Raw genomic sequence first — 18136 nt, forward strand, 5'->3', positions numbered from 1 at the left:
AATTTTTACAAAGGTTATCCTTATTCAAATCATTTAAAAAAAAATAAACAATATAATTTAAAATAATAATTTATTTGTTTGAACGTAGCTATGAAAACTTTAAAACATTCCATTTGAAATCAGATTATAATATGCAATTACTAAAACTAATAATACAGTTAAAAGTAATTAATTTATTCCTTTAAGCATATCTATATATTTGGAAACATTAGAGTTTGAAATCAAATTATAATTTAAAATTAATTTTATAAACATCTTGACAAAGATATATCTTGAAGGCTAGTTTACGTATTTTTCTTTAAAGATGGGTATGCTAGTATATCTTCTATGCACAATCGTAACATATTAATTTATAAATATTTTTCAATCAATTTGACCATTGCACCCCTTTGATGCAAGTGCTAAGGTTTCTTATTCCATTTTCTAGTTCTACTCAATCAATATTTAAGATTTTTTAATTTATATAATTTATTATGAAGCTTCATCAATTTTACAAATTGATTTGTACACTCTAAAATATTAATTTATAAATATTGTTCTATCAACTTGACCATTACACTCGTTGATGTAAGCATTGACGTTCTTATTCCTCTTTTTTATTTTACTATATGAGATATTTAAAATATTTTATTGCCTGTCATTTCAGTTGAAACTTCCTCCAATAGAATTGTACTCTTTCTAACATATTAATTTATAAATATTTTTCTATCAAGTTGAACATTACAGCCTTTTGATGCAAGTGTGAAGCTTCGCCGATTTTGCGGGTCTGTGTCTTTTCCACTAATGCAGAGAATCGCAGGGATATCGACTAAGATAAGGTTGTCTTTTGCACAAAGGAGACAACGCGTACAAGAAGTAATTGGTTTGAAAACTTCCGTATAAAGTTCTCCTTTATTAACCGCCATTAATTTGTTAGCTGTTCTTTTCCAAATATTTGGGGTGGACAAGGTAAAGCAGGCCAAGTCAAGTAAAATGGTTTACCTAGTCTTTTCAAGAGCATCAAATTCTTCGATCATTGGCTATTTAAAACGAAGGAAATTTGTGATTCAGGCCATCAAATAGAGATTTCACTATTAACCAGAAAGTAGAAGATCTTTTTCCAGAACTGCAAGCGTTTCTAACAAGTGTAAGCATTGGGAGTATGGCAGTATCTCGATTAGCTTTTAGCCACTGGAAGGAGGTTGAACATTATTTATCGGGATGTAATACCATATCTCCAAACGAAAAAATTCATGGAGATGGAGAATACACAAGCCAATTAAAGATTTGTGATATGTGGCGAGATATCCAGGGTGCTAACCATTGGAATGGCTTGCTCAATCCCATTAATCCATTTCTCAAAGCAGAGATACTCAGATATGGTGACTTTGCACAGCAATGCTACGATTCATTTGACAACACGCCCTCTTCCACATACTATGGAAATTGTAAGCGCAGCAAAAGCTCGCTCACCAAGAGACTGGAATTGCTAAATTGTGGGCGTGGATATCAAGTTACCAAATATATATACGCCAATACGAGTCTTTTGGACTCCATTTTTGGCGAGGAATCAAGTGAAGGCGTTGCCTGGATAGGTTATATTGCAGTTTGCACTGACCCAGATGAGATAAAGAGATTGGGAAGACGTGACATAGTTGTTGCATGGAGAGGCACGCAGACTCCATTTGAATGGATGCAAAATCTCAGAGACATATTGGTTCCTGTTATGACATCAAAGGCTACAACATGCTCCAACATCCTACCCATTTCAAATCCAGATGCCAGGATAGAGAAGGGTTTTCTTAGTTGTTATACGTCCACCGACGAGGACTCTGTCAGATGCAGGATGAGTGCAAGGGAAATTGTAGTGGGTGAGATAACCAGATTAGTAAATGAATACAGAGAGAAAGAAGAAGATTTGAGCATAACGTTTACTGGGCATAGCTTGGGAGCTGCACTGGCAACCCTCAGCGCATATGACATAAAACAAATCATGGTGAATGAATATGGTGGGACCTCAATTCCCGTCACTGTGTTTTCCTTCGCGTCTCCGCGCGTAGGGAACCTGTCATTTGCTCAACATATGGAAGAGATTGGCGTCAAAGTGTTACGCGTGATAAACAAGAAGGATTTGGTTCCAAAAATTCCTGGTATTTTTGTCAATGAAAAACTGGGATGGCTGACAAGGCTTCTGCACTGGTTTCCCTGGGCATATGTTCATGTGGGAGTAGAGATTAGTTTAGACAGCAGCAGTTCACCTTTGCTGAAGCTAACGCATAATCCTGCAAACTTCCACAGCTTAGAGGTTTATTTGCACACACTTGATGGCTTTTATGGGCATAACAATTTGCCCTTCAAGCCTTCGGGAAGAGATCCAGCTTTAGTTAACAAACACACTGACTTATTGATTGAAAAGCTGCAAATCCCTTCTAACTGGTGGGACAAGAGAAATAAAGAAGTGGTGAAACGCATCGATGGCGTATTGGTCTACTCCCCTTCAACTCCAACGCCTGTTCCTCTTCGTTAAACTTCCCTCTAATCTATTCCCGTTCATTGTTTATTTTTTCACAAAGAGAATCACAGTCGGCCTACAGCAACCCTCTTTGGGAATATAGTTCTGTGGCTGTGTCTTGAAAGGGCCCTATTCCAGATACAATGTACAATTGGGGTTCAAATCTGTAATTACTGACTGTGAGGCTAATGTTACATGAATAATGCTTCGTCCCGTTTCAAAGCACTCTTTACATTAGTGTCAAAGTTCATTTTAGATAGTTTTTATATGTAAATTATGTCAGGATTTCTGAATCAAGTCTGTAATAAAACTATGCCACGATATTTAAAAATCTAAAATTTTCATTTGCTGATTGATCATATGTTGCTTGATCATTCTCCTTGCATGTCACTGCAATCACGATTCTACTTAGACAATCACACGCAATCAAGAAGATGTTTGGAATCATTGATTATATATATATATATATATGCATGCATTTGTATATGTAGATATGTATATGATATATTTATACAAATTGAGATATTATATATGGATCATTTTGTAGAACTTGATGATCATTGAGAAAAATTTATTATTCAACCTTCACAAGGTAAGTCTCCCAACTTTCATTGTTTATCCAACATAAACAATTTGTTTCCCTATGTAATAAATCTATGCCTCATGCACACAATATTTAAAATCTAAATTTTACTTTTTTTTACTGCTCCTATGTTGCCAATCATTTTGATCAATGCCCCTGAATGTCACTACAGTTATGATGTTCAAAAATCTAATTATTCATTAAAGGTAACTGCATTTGTGGATAATTAATAAAAGAGAAAGACCTCGACAATCACACACAACCAAGAAAATGTTTGGATGACTATAAATTTGAGAAACATTGTAATATTATTAAGAAACATTTTTAGATATATACATAGCTGAAATATTTTGAGTCACATGCATATATTGGGATATTACATATGAATCCTTTCATGAAACTTGATTACCATTGAGAAAAATTTATTATTCAACCTCCATAAGGCAAGCCTTCCAACTTTCATTATAGATGAATAGAATTCCAAAGTTACAAATGAAAAACTTGAGGCTATATGTCATTGCACCCCTATGAAAGGACAATATTGTATCATGTGGATGCAATCACACTAAAAATGTCATACATGAGAACATCATCTTAACAAATAGGCAATGAATAAAGAAGATAGTGCATGTTTTTAATAATAGTTTGTAATTGATGACGGACCAATGTAAAACTAAATAAAAAGAATTCAAACCACCCAAACAACTAAATTTAATGAAGCCTCCTTCTTTTGATTCATATTCCATATTCAATTTATTAGGCCAAATATTATCTAATTTTGTTACTTAATATTTAATATTGATCTCTCTATTAAATTTAAAAAACATGCCTATCATTCATTATGCTTAAATATTCTGGATTAAAAGCACAATAAAATCATACTCTTTGACAAGTAAATAAATAAAAATCCATTTTATACCTTATAGTTATAAATAACCTACACATTGTTACTTGTGAGTTATGATTTTAAGTATAATTCAGTAGGCCAAAAACTATATACAATAGAAACAGAATTATCTAGTCAGTATAAATTTATATGTATATAGACACACATTTTTCTTCAAAATAAATATTAAACTTACAGAAAAAAACATGAGTATGCAAATTTTACAAATACAATGGTATAAATTTACTTTCATATGTGTGTTATTTAAAAAAAATATTATTAGCAACCAACATGTCCATGTTTAGTGTAAATATCAACAAATAAAACTATATACCTTCAAATGCTTTGGTTAAGTTAAGGTGGTTTTCTAAAAAGGTCCAAACCCTGGTACAAAAAAAGGAGGTTACCAAAGGAGTAACTAATTATAGAAAGAGATAATCCAAAATAATATTACAACCATCAAATAGGAAAAAAAAATTATTACAATGAAACTAAACTAATGATAATGGCTAAAAATATCTCAAAAAAATGGAGAGCAAAGGAGGTGTTGGTAAAGCTAGGATTTATGGAGAAGACAGAGATGGGGATGGTGAGGGGGATGAGGTGGATGAAAATTGAGTTTCTCTTGATGATGAGGATGTCATGGGAGGAAGAAATGTGGATCTACTCTAGTTCACCTTTGCTTGGACGAGGTTGTTTTCCTAGGCTAGAGTAGCAGTGTTTTTCACTACGACCTCTTAATTTTTGGCAGGGAATATTGTTCCCCTTGCCCTTTGTGTGTTGATCTAGATTGGCTTGAAGGAGGATAGGGTGGGTGTTTCTCAGTTCTTTTTCCCCTTTATTGTGTTGTGTATGAGGATTACAGCTGATTTCTCATGGATGGATGCTGGCGAGGGGTATTTTGTGGAACACCTGCATCTTGTGTTTCCTTTCCTACCTTCTTGTCTTGGGTAATTGGGAGTGTTAGTTGCAAAATTTGGATGAATGTGTTTCCTCTATTTTCTCCTTTAAGAGATTTTATCTTTTCTCAATTGTCCTTTTTGTCATTTTCATTTGAAGATGCAAGGTTTGGCTTCAGGGGTTGTGTCTTTTACCTATGTTAGTGGAGGGTATTTTACTTATTTATCTATATTTTCCTTTTGGGAAAGAGTGATGGTTTTGTTGACCATTCTTCCTTCCTTGGATGCCCTTTCATGTCTGGTTCGGGAGAGGTTGGTGTTTCTTTTGTTACATGTATTGCTATTGAGGTTATTTGTAGTAGTAAGGGCTCCCTTCCTCTCTCACCTTTGAATGGTAGTCCTTTTGAGGTGGACCAAGTACTTTGGCCCTTGCTAGAATAATATTTTATTGAAGGTGGGCCTATTGAGGTGGTCCTAATCACTATGGTTGTAAGTGATCTTGTCCAAAGATTGGTGAGCTCATTCAGGTCTCATTCCATTCCTATGAACATAGTGGTTTCATTAGTTTAAGGTTTTAGGGTGCCTTTCAAAACCTATTATTTCTCAATGGTAGTGTAGTTGGTAGATATATTGAGGTGGTTGCTTTATATGCAGGGATATCTACCAGTAATTCCCCCAATTGTTTAGGGTCTTCTTCCTTGATACAAAATGCCTCTACTCAAGGTGCTCCTATAGGTAAAAGGTTTCAAGAAGCCTTTCACAGTCTATTGTTTGGTTTTTGTTCCATTGGATACTTAGGTTAAGGTTTTAGGGGGTTCAAGAAGATGATTCAGAGTTCTTTCCCAAACCCTTATGTTTTAATTAGGTGATTTTGTTGGGTTAGGACTCTTGTTCCCACTAGGTCAATGCTCTAGCTAATGCATCTTTTCAAAAAAGGATTTATCCCTTTTGGTTTTTGTGGTCTTGGTGGTCTCACTTCTTGTAAGTTCCTCCCATTTGTGCACCTCTGTGGAAGTTATGTAATGGTTTGAGCCTATCCCACTTCTATTAGTCAAAATAGCAACAACTAGAAAGAATAATTAAAATTAGAATTGTAGCACAATTTCACCCCCAAAGGAGCAGCTTGAGAGGAAGAGACTGTTGCAAGGTGTGTGCCCTTGGTATCCTTATGTCATGCATCATAGTGCTCGAGTTTGTGACATGGCTTAACCACCTCCTGTGTATTCTATAAGTCTAGTGGTTGTATTGGGTATTAAAAGGTTGATGTTTTTGTGCAACTTCAACCCTACTTCTAACAAGTGCTATCAATGTCTGGGTCATAGTTTCAAACCCCCTTGCTTGCACTAGGAGGGGATTGTTGCAAGGTGTGCACCCTTTGTCTCCTTGTGTTGTGTAGTGCAACGCTCAGGTTCATTACATGGCTTAACCACCTCTTATGGATTCTATAATTTTAGTGGTTGTATCGAGCATTAACAGGTTGATCTTTTGGTCAAACAACAACCATACTTATAGTAGAGACTTTTGAGGAATTAATTTTTTCCATGCAATGATCAATTGTCTAGTAAGAAGCATCATCATGAGAAATAATGTTAGGATTAGGGGAGGAAGATCACTAAAAAAAATTATAAGAAGCATTGGCACCCAAATGAGTGTTATTTTTTGAGGGAGAAACTTCTCATACCAAAGAGTGAGTATTTGAAACAAGAAAAGGAACATGAGAGATCCCCAAGTCACCAAAAATTGGGACAACAAAAGAAGAAATAACCTCAAGATAACTTGATCAGTTAAAGCAATATGGGAAGGAAGCATCGAGTCACGATAATCATTTTAACTATAAAGGAAGATCATGAGATGGATCAAATGAAAATTCATCCAATAGGTGGAGGAAGAACTAGGATGAATGACAAGGATGTATAGAGCCCAAATGTACTATAGAAAAACAATGTCTTTGAATAAAATGAATTCTTTGACAGTCAATAATCTAGTCCAAGGATGCTCATTCATTTATAGGATACAATAAATACTAGTAAAATCTTGATATTACTATTCGATGATCTATCAATATTTAATACAAGAAGGAAACAGTTCTAAGGAAACGGTTCTATTAACAAACCTTTATAACTGAAGCAATATTTTAAAATTAAACAATATAATATACTAAGTATTGCATCAATATTTCCCCCAAGTTGTTACATTTTGGGCAGTCATATGACCTAGACTGAAGATAAATCCCCCTCCTTCCGATATAGATTGGGGTGGGCCCCTAATATTCTATCCAGCAAGAGAGCTCCTCCCATTACAGTTGGCTAGTTGGGTGGGTAGCTAACCAAACAGGTTCCATTTTCGGGGCCCCTACTATTTTCTGGGATCTCTTGTTCTGCATAGGCAAATCTAAAATGGCTTTTCCCTCCCCCCCCACCCACCCTACTATTCTAAGGGGGGCATCAGTAACGCTTGAACCTATGAAACATACCGTTTGTTCATGCTTTTTCCTCACCCTACTATTTTAAGGGTGCCACCCTCTTTGTTAAAGAGACAATTATAGTTGAAGGAAAAAACATAATTGAATGAATGGATAAACAACTATCCGCTACTAGCCGCTTCTAGCTTGATTCAACTCCACACAACTTTCAACTTGACCCTGCTTCCCTCTTCTCATTCCCTCCCTCCAACATTGAGCCTCCCACCCACCTACTTATCCCACCCATTCCCCACGCTTAAAAGTAATTAACTAGATTATAACTCTTTACACACCACCTGCGCCTTTCATAAATAATCAAAAGGGCGATTGTGCCAGTCAAGATTCTTTTTTCATTTTCTTGGGAGTCCTTTTGAGGACCTTGGTAGTCCTACTTCTTTTATAAAGGGGTGTGGACCTGGTGCTTCTTTGTTTCTATCTTTCTCAAGAGGATCTCTGTTGTGGATCTAGGTTTCATCTTTCTTTTCTTCTTACCCTATTCTATTAAGGTGAATCACTCTCCTATTGAAGGGAAGAGTGGTTGGCTGGGTGAAGTTGGATGGAGTCTTTTGGGGTTTTTTGTTGTCGTACTTCTTGAGGCCAATTTTTTGACTGCTTTCATCTCCATGTTGTTGGGTCTCTGTCACCTTTCTCCTATGGAGGTGGAGACTTTCGTGGAACTCACTTGCTTGGAGTTTGACTGGTTTTTGCCGCTTCTATTGTTTAAGGTTTTGAGAGCCTCTCTAAAACCCAATAGTCTAGAAAATCAGTATGGTCTTGTTCCTTTTCCTCTGGATCTTGTGGGGCTGAACAGAGCTTGGCATTTTCAGCTAGTGGTCTAATTTATTTAAGCTCCTATTGAGGTGGGTCCTTCTCCTATTGAGGTGGAAAGGAGTTGTTCTATAAGGGAGATGACATTCAAACAGATTGTCATTGCTAGTTTCAATTCAATGGTTTTGGGATCCATTAAAAAACCCAACATGAAGTTTTGGGGAGCCTTTCAAAACCCCCTAGTTCCAAATTATTCCTTAATGCTTCTCTTCATGGATATGGTTGTGTTGGTTTTGAGATGTTTGCTTGCAAAGGATCAGGTTATGGGTACCTGGAAAAATCCTTGGTATTTGTTGAAGGCTAAGGGAGGCTTGATAAAACCCTTGGATTTTCTTGTTTAGACATCTTTTGGTTTTGTCTGTATGGCTTTGACCTACGTTTTTCAACTAGCTCTTCAATGATTTATCTTTAGTGATTTGGCTGAGGTTGGGTTGTTGATTTTCTATGTTGTATATTTTGGAAGCATTGTTCCTTGGGTTTTTGATCCTTGTAAAATCCAAGGATTTCAGGTCCCTTCAAAACTTGTAGTATGGGGTTTTGGGTCCCCTCAAAACCATTTTGTTCCTTAATAAAAAAACTATCATCCAATAGACTCAATGTCACTTGACTATGATGCGTGATGTTACCTTCAAATAAAACCGATACAACTCAATAACATACACATCAATAACATACTCATCAATATATCTTTAATGAAAAATAATATGTTTGGGATTTTTTTAAATGAGAGTAAGTACAAGGGGGTGTGATAGGCTATTTATGGTGAGAATTTCCCACTGTAATATCCTCACTTTGGCTTTTGATGCTAAAAAATATTTTTGGTGGATTTATCATAAAGTTGTATTTGATTAATGTGACGTAGTTGGAGGCCTCATCTACATAGGCAACATAAATATTTTTGAGGGCTTGTGAATAGGTACTCTAGTTCTCAAAGATCGTTGGGTTTGAAACCCCATGGTGAGCATCATATTGGTCTCAGATGGTCATGAAACCTATAGCCTCAGCTCTCATGGCAGCAAAAGGCACAACAACTTTGTAGCTTCAATATAGATTATCATAGTTTATATTTGTATCTTTATCTTTGGCTTTGATCACATAGCCTCATCCATCTTGTTTTCGAATGGACGCTTGGAGGTAGGTTGGGTCTCATCCAAAGTAAACCACAAACCCTTGGACATGAGGGATCTAGTCATTTGATCCTTCTAGGTTTGATAATTATGGGATATGAGATGAACCATAGAGTCTGCCATAAGGATAAGATGTGAATAAGATATGAGAAAGACAAATTGAACCCCCCACAATAAGAAAACTAAAGCCCTAGTGCAACCAAAATGACGAGGAAGCCTAAAAATAAGAAATCAAATCAACTAAAAACACTAAGTACTCAAGTAAACATATGGAAAAGATACCTATAGATCTAGATACAGGACCCTAAGAGCTTTCTAACAATATATGAAAGTAAAAAATTAGAGTCCATTTGACAAAGTTATGGCCTTGCAAGCATAACACTAAAGCCTAACTTCAAAGGTCTTGAAAATTAGAGAAGATTTTGACAAAGCCATATATAAATTTAGATTAGTGATAGAACTATCTTTTTGACGATATCTTGTTTGTGCGATTTCGAGTCCATATGAGAAAGTTATGGCAAAAAAAATGAAGGTAGGTTTTTAAAGCTTTAATCCTTCAAACTAATTAATGGGTTGACCATACCATGTTGATGTGGTATTTAATGGGCTATTTAGATGGAAAAAAATCTGAATGGACTACTCACATGGCAAAAAATATGGCTAGACACCTAATGTGGTAAGATAACTATGTTTCCCATGTGGTAGTCAAACTACCAAGTTAGCAGTCAAAATGGTTGAGTTGGTGATCAAACTATTGATGTCACTTCTGACATTAGTAATCTTGCATTCATAGGGTATAGACTTACATGTGTAGTTCTATATAGACTTGTATAAAATAATGCCTCCTTTTGCCAAAAGAAACCAGCATTTTTTGAATTTTTCTTGAAAATTTGAGTGATGAGGGGAGAAATAGTTAGATTGGAGGAAGCAAGAACAATTGGGGAAGCTACATGCACATAAAAAACCTTACTGAGATCCTTCAATCTACCAAAATAGGGACCACCATTAAGAGGAGAGGCAAAGCTAGAGGCGGGATATATCCAACCAACTCGATACTCAATATAGTGGTGGCGATGCTTTTTGCATTAGGAATAGTGGTGGGTTTGAGCTTGGAAAGAGGGAAATAATAAGAATTCTTTCTCCTCAACAAAGGGTAATTATTTTTCAAATGACCTTCCATTATACAAAGAAAACAAACATTAAAGCCCCCCAAATATTCTACCTAACACATGATTGTGTCATCCACAAGATCAAAAATAACTTCTTTTAGTAAATCCTACCTTGGGTTAATTGAGAGTAGTAGTCTAACATCTAAATGCAAAAGTAGAGAGGGGGATTCATCCATCCTAAGGACATTCCCAAGATTTTTCATAGCTACAGGGATAAACTGCCAAAGATAAGGGGAGATATTGTGTAGAGTAACACATCTAAGGCAAGAAAGTTCTAGAACATCATCATTACTAGCATCAGGAGACCAATCCAAAGACCTAAAGAACCCTTGGCTAATATTCTAGAATTATCTTTTAATCACTTCCTTTTTATGGCCATGGTTTTTGAAAAAATAATAAATAATCCCTTTTGCACCATTCTATAGAAAGTAAACACAAACCCTAATTTCTTTACCCATAAATTTTGAAGACATGAGTTCATGAAGATACGAGAGAGTATTTTATTGGAATTAAGGGCTGTAAGAAATATTGTAGAATCTTTTAGCCTATTTTTTCATCAGATATGGCTTTAACCATATGTAAATTAGGTGTGATAATGAGTTTATCATTGGCAAGGCACTTACCTCACTCTCCTCCATGGTTGATGATGGATTCCTATTGCTGAGGGACAAATTCAACATTCTCCAACAACCTCTTGCAATCTACCAGCACATCCTTGAATGTCTTTTCTCTACGCTCACCTTTGCCACAAGAAGATTCACTTGTCAAATAACCATCCTCTAACGAGTCATGGTCCATAAAATAACAAGAAAGCTACTCATCAAAATGCAATAAATGCATAGAGAAAATGGATAAGGAAAGGACTAGAAAGCTACGCCTAGCCTATTGTTGCTCAAATGCTTTCTAGAGTGACATTGGCCTTCTAGAGAACTAATGTGGTAGGCTAATTGTGTTGCCTACATGTCAGTCAAACTACCAAACTGGTAGTCAAAATGGTTGAGTTGGTGATCAAAATGTGGATGTAGTAAATCCTACCTTGGGTTAATTGAGAGTAGTACTCTAGTATCTAAATGCAGAAGTAGATAGGGGGAGTCATCCATCCTAAGGACATTCCCAATACTTTCCATAGCTACAAAGATAAACTACAAAAGATAAGGGGGGATATTGTGTAGAGTAACACATCTAGGGCAAGAAAGTGCTAGAACATCATCACTATTGGCATTAGGAGACTAACCCAAAGACCTAAAGAACCCTTGGCCAATGTTCCAGAAATGTCTTTTAATAACTATAAAAGTATTGTAATTTCCAATTTAATGGACAAGTTATATGCAGGGTGGTGTCTTTTTATTTTATATTATGACTATGACACTAATATTGTTATCTGTCTTTTTACTGCAGGTAAGGAGGATCAACATGTATCGATTTCAATGTCATCTCCTTTAATTTGAATGAAGTATAAGTAGTAAGATGGCCACGATCAAGTGGCACCTTGATTGGGCATGCCTTTTAGACATGTCCGACCAAGATGTCACTTGGTCGTGACTCCTACAACCATCAACTGATTCATAACTAACTGATCCTATAAACATACCCGATAATGAATCGGTATCATTGTTTAATGGTAATAGTGCTTATAAACATATCTGATAATGAATCGGTATCATTGTTTAATGGTAACAGTGCTTATAAACATACACGATAATGAATCGGTATCATTTGTTAATTGTAACAGATCTAAAACATATCCGATAATGAATCAGTATCAAATCATATGATAATGGTTTAATATAACGTAAACAATAATAATAGCTGTTAGAATTATATGCTATCGGGTTAACACCCCAATAGCATATTAATGTCGATATGAATCAACATTAATATGCTATTGGGTTAATAGCCCGATAGCATTTAGATTGACGCTTAACATAGTTAAGTAGGTCATCAATCTAATCTATCATTATCCAATATCAATATCATAATTATGACCAATGTTATAGTTTGATAAACATAAAGCATGAATGAGTAAACTAATAACAGAATAGAGGAGATTAATGAGTTAGGAGAGTCTTATCTTGTAGAAGCTACTAATGCATTAACAATAACTTCCTTTTTCTAGCCAGGGTCTTCAAAAAAATAATAAATAATCCCTTTTGCACCATTCTATAGAAAGTAAACACAAACCCTAATTTCTTTACCCATACATTTTGCAGCCATGAGTTCTCGAAGATACGGGAGGGCATTTTATTGGAATTGAGGGTCGTAAGAAATATTGTAAAATCTTTTAGCCTATTTTTTCATCAGATATAGCTTTAACCATATGTAAATTAGGTTTGATAATGAGTTTATCATTGGCAGGGCATTTACCTCACTCTCCTCCATGGTTGATGATGGATTCCTTTTGCTGAGAGATAAATTAAGCATTCTCTGACAACCTCTCATAATCTACCAATGCATCCTTGAATGTCTTTTCTCCGCATTTACCTTTGCCACAAGAAAAGTCACTTATCAAATGGTCATCCTCAAATGAGTCATGGGCCATAAAATAACAAAAAACTACTCAACAAACTGCAATAAAAGCACAAAGAAAATGGACAAGGAAAGGACTAGAAAGCCAGGCCTAGTCCAATGTCACTTTAATGCTTGCTGGAGTGACACTGGCCTTCTAGACAACTAATATGGTAGGCTAATTGTGTTTTCTACGTGGCAGTCAAACTAGCAAGCTAGTAGTTGAAATGGTTGAGTTGGTGATCAAAATGTGGGTGTCACTTATGTAATCTTGTATTCATAGGGTATAGACTTACATGTGTAGGTCTATATAGACCTATAAAAAATCATGCCTACTTGTGATTGAAATTTTTGTTTTGAGCCTACGATTGATCCATCTATGTATAACATGTATGGATGTACATGTTTGTGTGACCGTATTAATTTCCATATAGTCAAAATCAGCCCCCAATTAATTTTTTGCAAGTTTTCATGAAATGGCATGCGATCTTAGGGTTTTTGGCTACTTTGGATGTAACCAAAAATATCAGTGACATCTAGAATTCAACTTGAAGATCATGCTTTAGTTTGGATCCACACAAAAGCAAAGTTTTGAACCTACAGCACTTTCAAGAAAAGAAATGAAGGGGGTTTTCTGAATTTGAACTTTGATACCATGTTGAATTTTACAACATGAGTACCTACAAGATCAAATGGATAACAAGGAACACCTTCCACAAATGAAAATAACAAAACAAAGCTATAATCCTCAAAAGTAAGGATTATAAATTGTAGATTACAATGCATAATAATGTTCTTTTATAGAGATCACAAAGTTTCCCTAAGCTAAATTTAGGAGAACTAACATAAAGCATGAAAAAACTAAATAAATCTCAATTAAAGGTAAACTAAAGAACCACTAAGTGAACTTAAACAAATAAGTATAACTAAAGTTAAAAATTCTCTAACAAATAACACTAGGGACCACAACAAAAGGAACATCAGTCTAATCAATGGTCTATTCAAAAGGGACAAAGTTATCCTCAAAGGTAACTAAAGCAGGAGAGAACAACTTAGAGACATTTGAATTGTTGGAGTCACCTAGGTAAATCATAAGATATTAACATTGAGAATTAGTCCACCAAGAGGAGTAGGAATTTGAGAACCATGAGAGAAGTTTGAAGCTAACTACCCTATAGAGAATAAGTGCCTACACATAAAAATAATTCCTTTGCAATCAACCAATTAAGTCTAGGGATGATCTTGCACCTGCAAAACAACATCACTTGGAAGAGCCTTTGACAAATCAATCTCAACTAGAATACAAGAAAATGATATGAGAAACAAGTTAATGGTATCAATATCCAATTGCAAAAATCAGCCTAAGGCATTCCCAATTGCCTCATAGGTAAAATTACATTATTTCTTAGTGTAATATGTATTCAGCCTTAGAACTATTTCTTTTAGTAGCCATAAGTTGTTTAGTCCTATTTAGCCTCTTTGTGATCTATATGTAATCAATCTTGAAATTGTTACTTTTAGACTTCAAAAATTGGACGTGCTTACTCCAAGATTTCTTTAACTCTTATTGTTGTATAGTCTTGTTACATTGTTACTAGAGGCCTTTTTAAATATTTTTTTTATACATTATGAAAAATTAACTTATATACTTGCTTTCTGATATAATTTTGATTTGTGGTTGTTTTTGACATGGACTCTCTCTATGGTTACCGGTGATTGATTTGTAAGTTTGATTGAACATAGATGCTTTATTATGTATCAAGTGATTTACATGGTTGATTTGAATAATTAGCACATGGATTAAAAAATTTCTTTAGTTTTTTTAATTTTTTAATTTTCATTTTAATTGATATAAAATTTAATTGCATTTTTTACTTTTGAATTCTATTTGCAAGAATTTCAAATATATTATATAATTTGTAATTTGGAAGCCACACCCCTAATTTAGCCTTATTGGCATATATATATTTGGTAACTTGATCTAGCCATGCCAGCAATTGAGCATTCTAGTGTCTTTGCAAGTGAGCTTTTGTTGCATTAAGATTAAGAAAAATGTAAAGGTTGAAAGTGTGTTACCAATGTATGAGGAACCGATTGATAAGAAGAGTGCTTCATTTATTTTATCTTATATCTTGTTCAAATTTTATACACACATGTTGACCTTCTTAAGTAGATCTCGTCAACTTGTTTACATCTTAGAATAGTATGCTATCAACTTAGAGTACATTAATGAATATAATAATCTAGAAATATTGTAAAAATATTAATAACCATCTATTGATTTCAATGTGATCACCTTGCATATAAGATGATTGAAGTGGGTAAACGAAGTATATAAATGAAAGTACAAGATTGTAATGAGATTTGGTATTATCTTAATTTTAAGAATATTAAGTAAATATTTTTTTTTTAAAAGCTGTTTTGAAATCATTCTATGTTCTTATTAATCGAATGGATTGTCCAATATTCACTTTTTCCTGATCTAGTTTATTGCATCGCTATTATAAAACTTGAAATCTTTACAAAAATTGAAAACTGTATTGCTGCTTTTAAAGCTCCAAATAAATTAATACAAAGCCCAATTTCATAAACCAGTGCCCGATTTCTCCTGACGTAATTTATTAATAAAAATTATCTGAAATAAGCTTTTTACAGTACTATAAACAATGATCTATTTCATGAGGCAGCAGCATTTATCCAACATAGTTAACCTCATAATTTTATATGGGTTACTACCAATTATAAACACGAATAGTAGTTACCGGTTTGAGTATTGTATCTGGAATAATTCTAGTTCCCGCAGAGCTGGGATTCTCTGTGGTGGAAAAATTAAAAAGTGATGAAGTAGAATAGATTGGATTAGAGGGGAATCTGTGGAAGAGGAACAGGGGTTGGAGTTGTAGGGGAGTAGACCAACATGCCATCTATGCGTTTCACCACTTCCTTATTTCTCTTTTCCCACCAGTTAGAAGGGATTTGGAGGCTTTCAATAAGTAAGTCAGAGTGTTTGTTAACTAGAGATGGATCTCTTCCCGAGGGCTTAAAGGGTAGCTTGTTATTTCCTTGAAAGCCATCAAGCGCATGCAAATAAACCTCCAAGTTGTGTAAATTTGCAGGATTATGCATGTGCTTCAGGAAAGCCGAGCTGCTGCTATCTAAACTAATCTCTACTCCCACATGAACATATGCCCAGGGAAGCCAGTGCAGAAGCCTTGTCAGCCATCCCAAATTTTCATTGAAAAAAATACCTGGAGCTTTTGGAACCAAGTCCTTGTGGTTTACCACACGCAGCACTTTGACGCCAATCTCTTCCATATGTTGGGCAAATGACAGGTTTCCTACCCTCGGAGACGCGAAGGAAAACAGTGTGACGGGAATTGAGGTCACACCATATTCATTCACCATGATTTGTTTTATGTCATATGCGCTGAGGGTTGCCAGTGCAGCTCCCAAGCTATGCCCAATAAATGTTATGCTCAAATCTTCTTCTTTCTCTTTGTATTCCTTCACTAATCTGGTTATCTCACCCACAACAGTGTCCCTTGCACTAAGCTTGCATCTAACAGAGTCCTCGTCGGTGGCCGTATAACAACTGAGAAAACCCTTCTCTATCCTGGCATCTGGATTTGAAATGGTTTGGATGTTGGAGCATGTTGTAGCTTTTGATACCATAGCCGGAACCAATGTCTCTGAGATTTTGCATCCATTCAAATGGAGTCTGCGTGCCTCTCCATGCACCATGTCACGTCTTCCCAATCTCTTTATCTCATCTGGGTCATTGCAAACTGCAATATAACCTATCCAGGCAACGCCTTCACTTGATTCCTCGCCAAAAATGGAGTCCAAAAGACTCGTATTGGCGTATATATATATTTGGTAACTTGATATCCACGCCCACAATTTAGGAAATCCAGTCTCTGGCCGAGCGAGCTTTTGCTGCGCTTACAATTCCCATAGTATGTGGAAGAGGGCCTATTGTCAAATGAATCGTAGCATTGCTGTGCAAAATCACCATATCTGAGTACCTCTGCTTTGAGAAGTGGGTTAATAGGATCGAGCAAACCATTCCAATGGTTGGCACCCTGGATATCTCGCCACATATCACAAACCTTTAATTGGTCTGATTTGTCTTCTGCATCTCCATTGGTGTTTTCATTTGCCTCCTTCCAATTGCCCAAAACTAATCGAGATATTGCCATAATCTGGTTTATACTGAAATCTGAAATCTCTTGCTCTCTAGTTAATACTGAAATCTTTGTTTGATGGCTCGATTCCCAAATTTCCTTTGTTTTTTAAGTTTCGGGATAGTGGATATAAATAGAGAATGGGATGGGATGATGGAAGAATTTGATGGCATTCGTGAGCCAAGTCAAAGTATATTATTCGACTTGGTCTCGGTTACTTTGTCCACCCCACCACAATAATTTATCTTTCTTTGACAGATTTGCATGCTTTCACTCCTCCAAGATCTCCTTCACTATTGTGATTGATCAACATATGTGGTTGTGTCTTGTTGCATGGATTCGAACCTTACTTCTTATTAAGCTACACTTACATCAAATAATCAATTGTCCAAATGCCACAATAGCAATATCCTATTTACAATAATCATCTGTACAAAAACAATCTCCAAAAATAGACAACAACCTTACCACAACTTACATTGATCTCGTATGAATTCAATTCCTCAATACATTTAATATGCTTATTTACATTTTATTTTCACCTACAAGAATTTTTGTTCTTCATAACAAGGATCTTATCTACTCTCAACTATGAACAACAATTTCTATAGGTGTTTGTCATTAAACATTCTATAAACTCATTTAAAACAATGACGACTAGAATTTTTTTTAATAGTATGGCCTCTACTACTCTGTGGATTATTTTAGACTCTAATTGCAACTTGTTGCTTATGAATGATAAAAATTATAAATTCTTTGAACATACATCATTTATAAAATCGACCATCAATCTTGAAAATATCCAATCCTTTTCTTTACAATTGGCTACATCTTCTAACAAACAACAAATACATTCCATTTGATCCAATATTAGATCTCTCCTTTTTTATATGTTCTTAGCAACTTCAATCCTTCTATGTTGAAAACCTTTCACTTCTACAAATCATTATTTTTTTCCTCTAAAGACTTATTTTTTAATTCAATCCCCACCTTTCCCTTGTCA

The 18136-nt window shown here is 35.2% G+C and overlaps 2 protein-coding genes across 2 annotated transcripts; one reads left to right on the top strand and one right to left on the bottom strand.

Moving 5' to 3' along the window:
- Positions 1 to 1141: 1141 nt before the first annotated feature.
- On the top strand, positions 1142 to 2506 carry LOC131040498 (phospholipase A1-Igamma2, chloroplastic-like). Its single transcript, XM_057973439.2, has one exon. The coding sequence runs from the start codon at positions 1142 to 1144 to the stop codon at positions 2504 to 2506; it is 1365 nt and encodes a 454-aa protein (XP_057829422.2).
- A 13302-nt stretch (positions 2507 to 15808) lies between these two features.
- On the bottom strand, positions 15809 to 17148 carry LOC131040497 (phospholipase A1-Igamma2, chloroplastic-like). The gene is made up of 2 exons (XM_057973438.2): positions 16975 to 17148; positions 15809 to 16885 (listed from the first exon to the last, which is right to left on the bottom strand). The coding sequence occupies exons 1-2, from the start codon at positions 17146 to 17148 to the stop codon at positions 15809 to 15811; spliced, it is 1251 nt and encodes a 416-aa protein (XP_057829421.2).
- Positions 17149 to 18136: the final 988 nt, after the last annotated feature.

Source organism: Cryptomeria japonica, chromosome 9 (genome assembly GCF_030272615.1).
Source record: "Cryptomeria japonica chromosome 9, Sugi_1.0, whole genome shotgun sequence".
Classification (NCBI taxonomy): domain Eukaryota; kingdom Viridiplantae; phylum Streptophyta; class Pinopsida; order Cupressales; family Cupressaceae; genus Cryptomeria; species Cryptomeria japonica.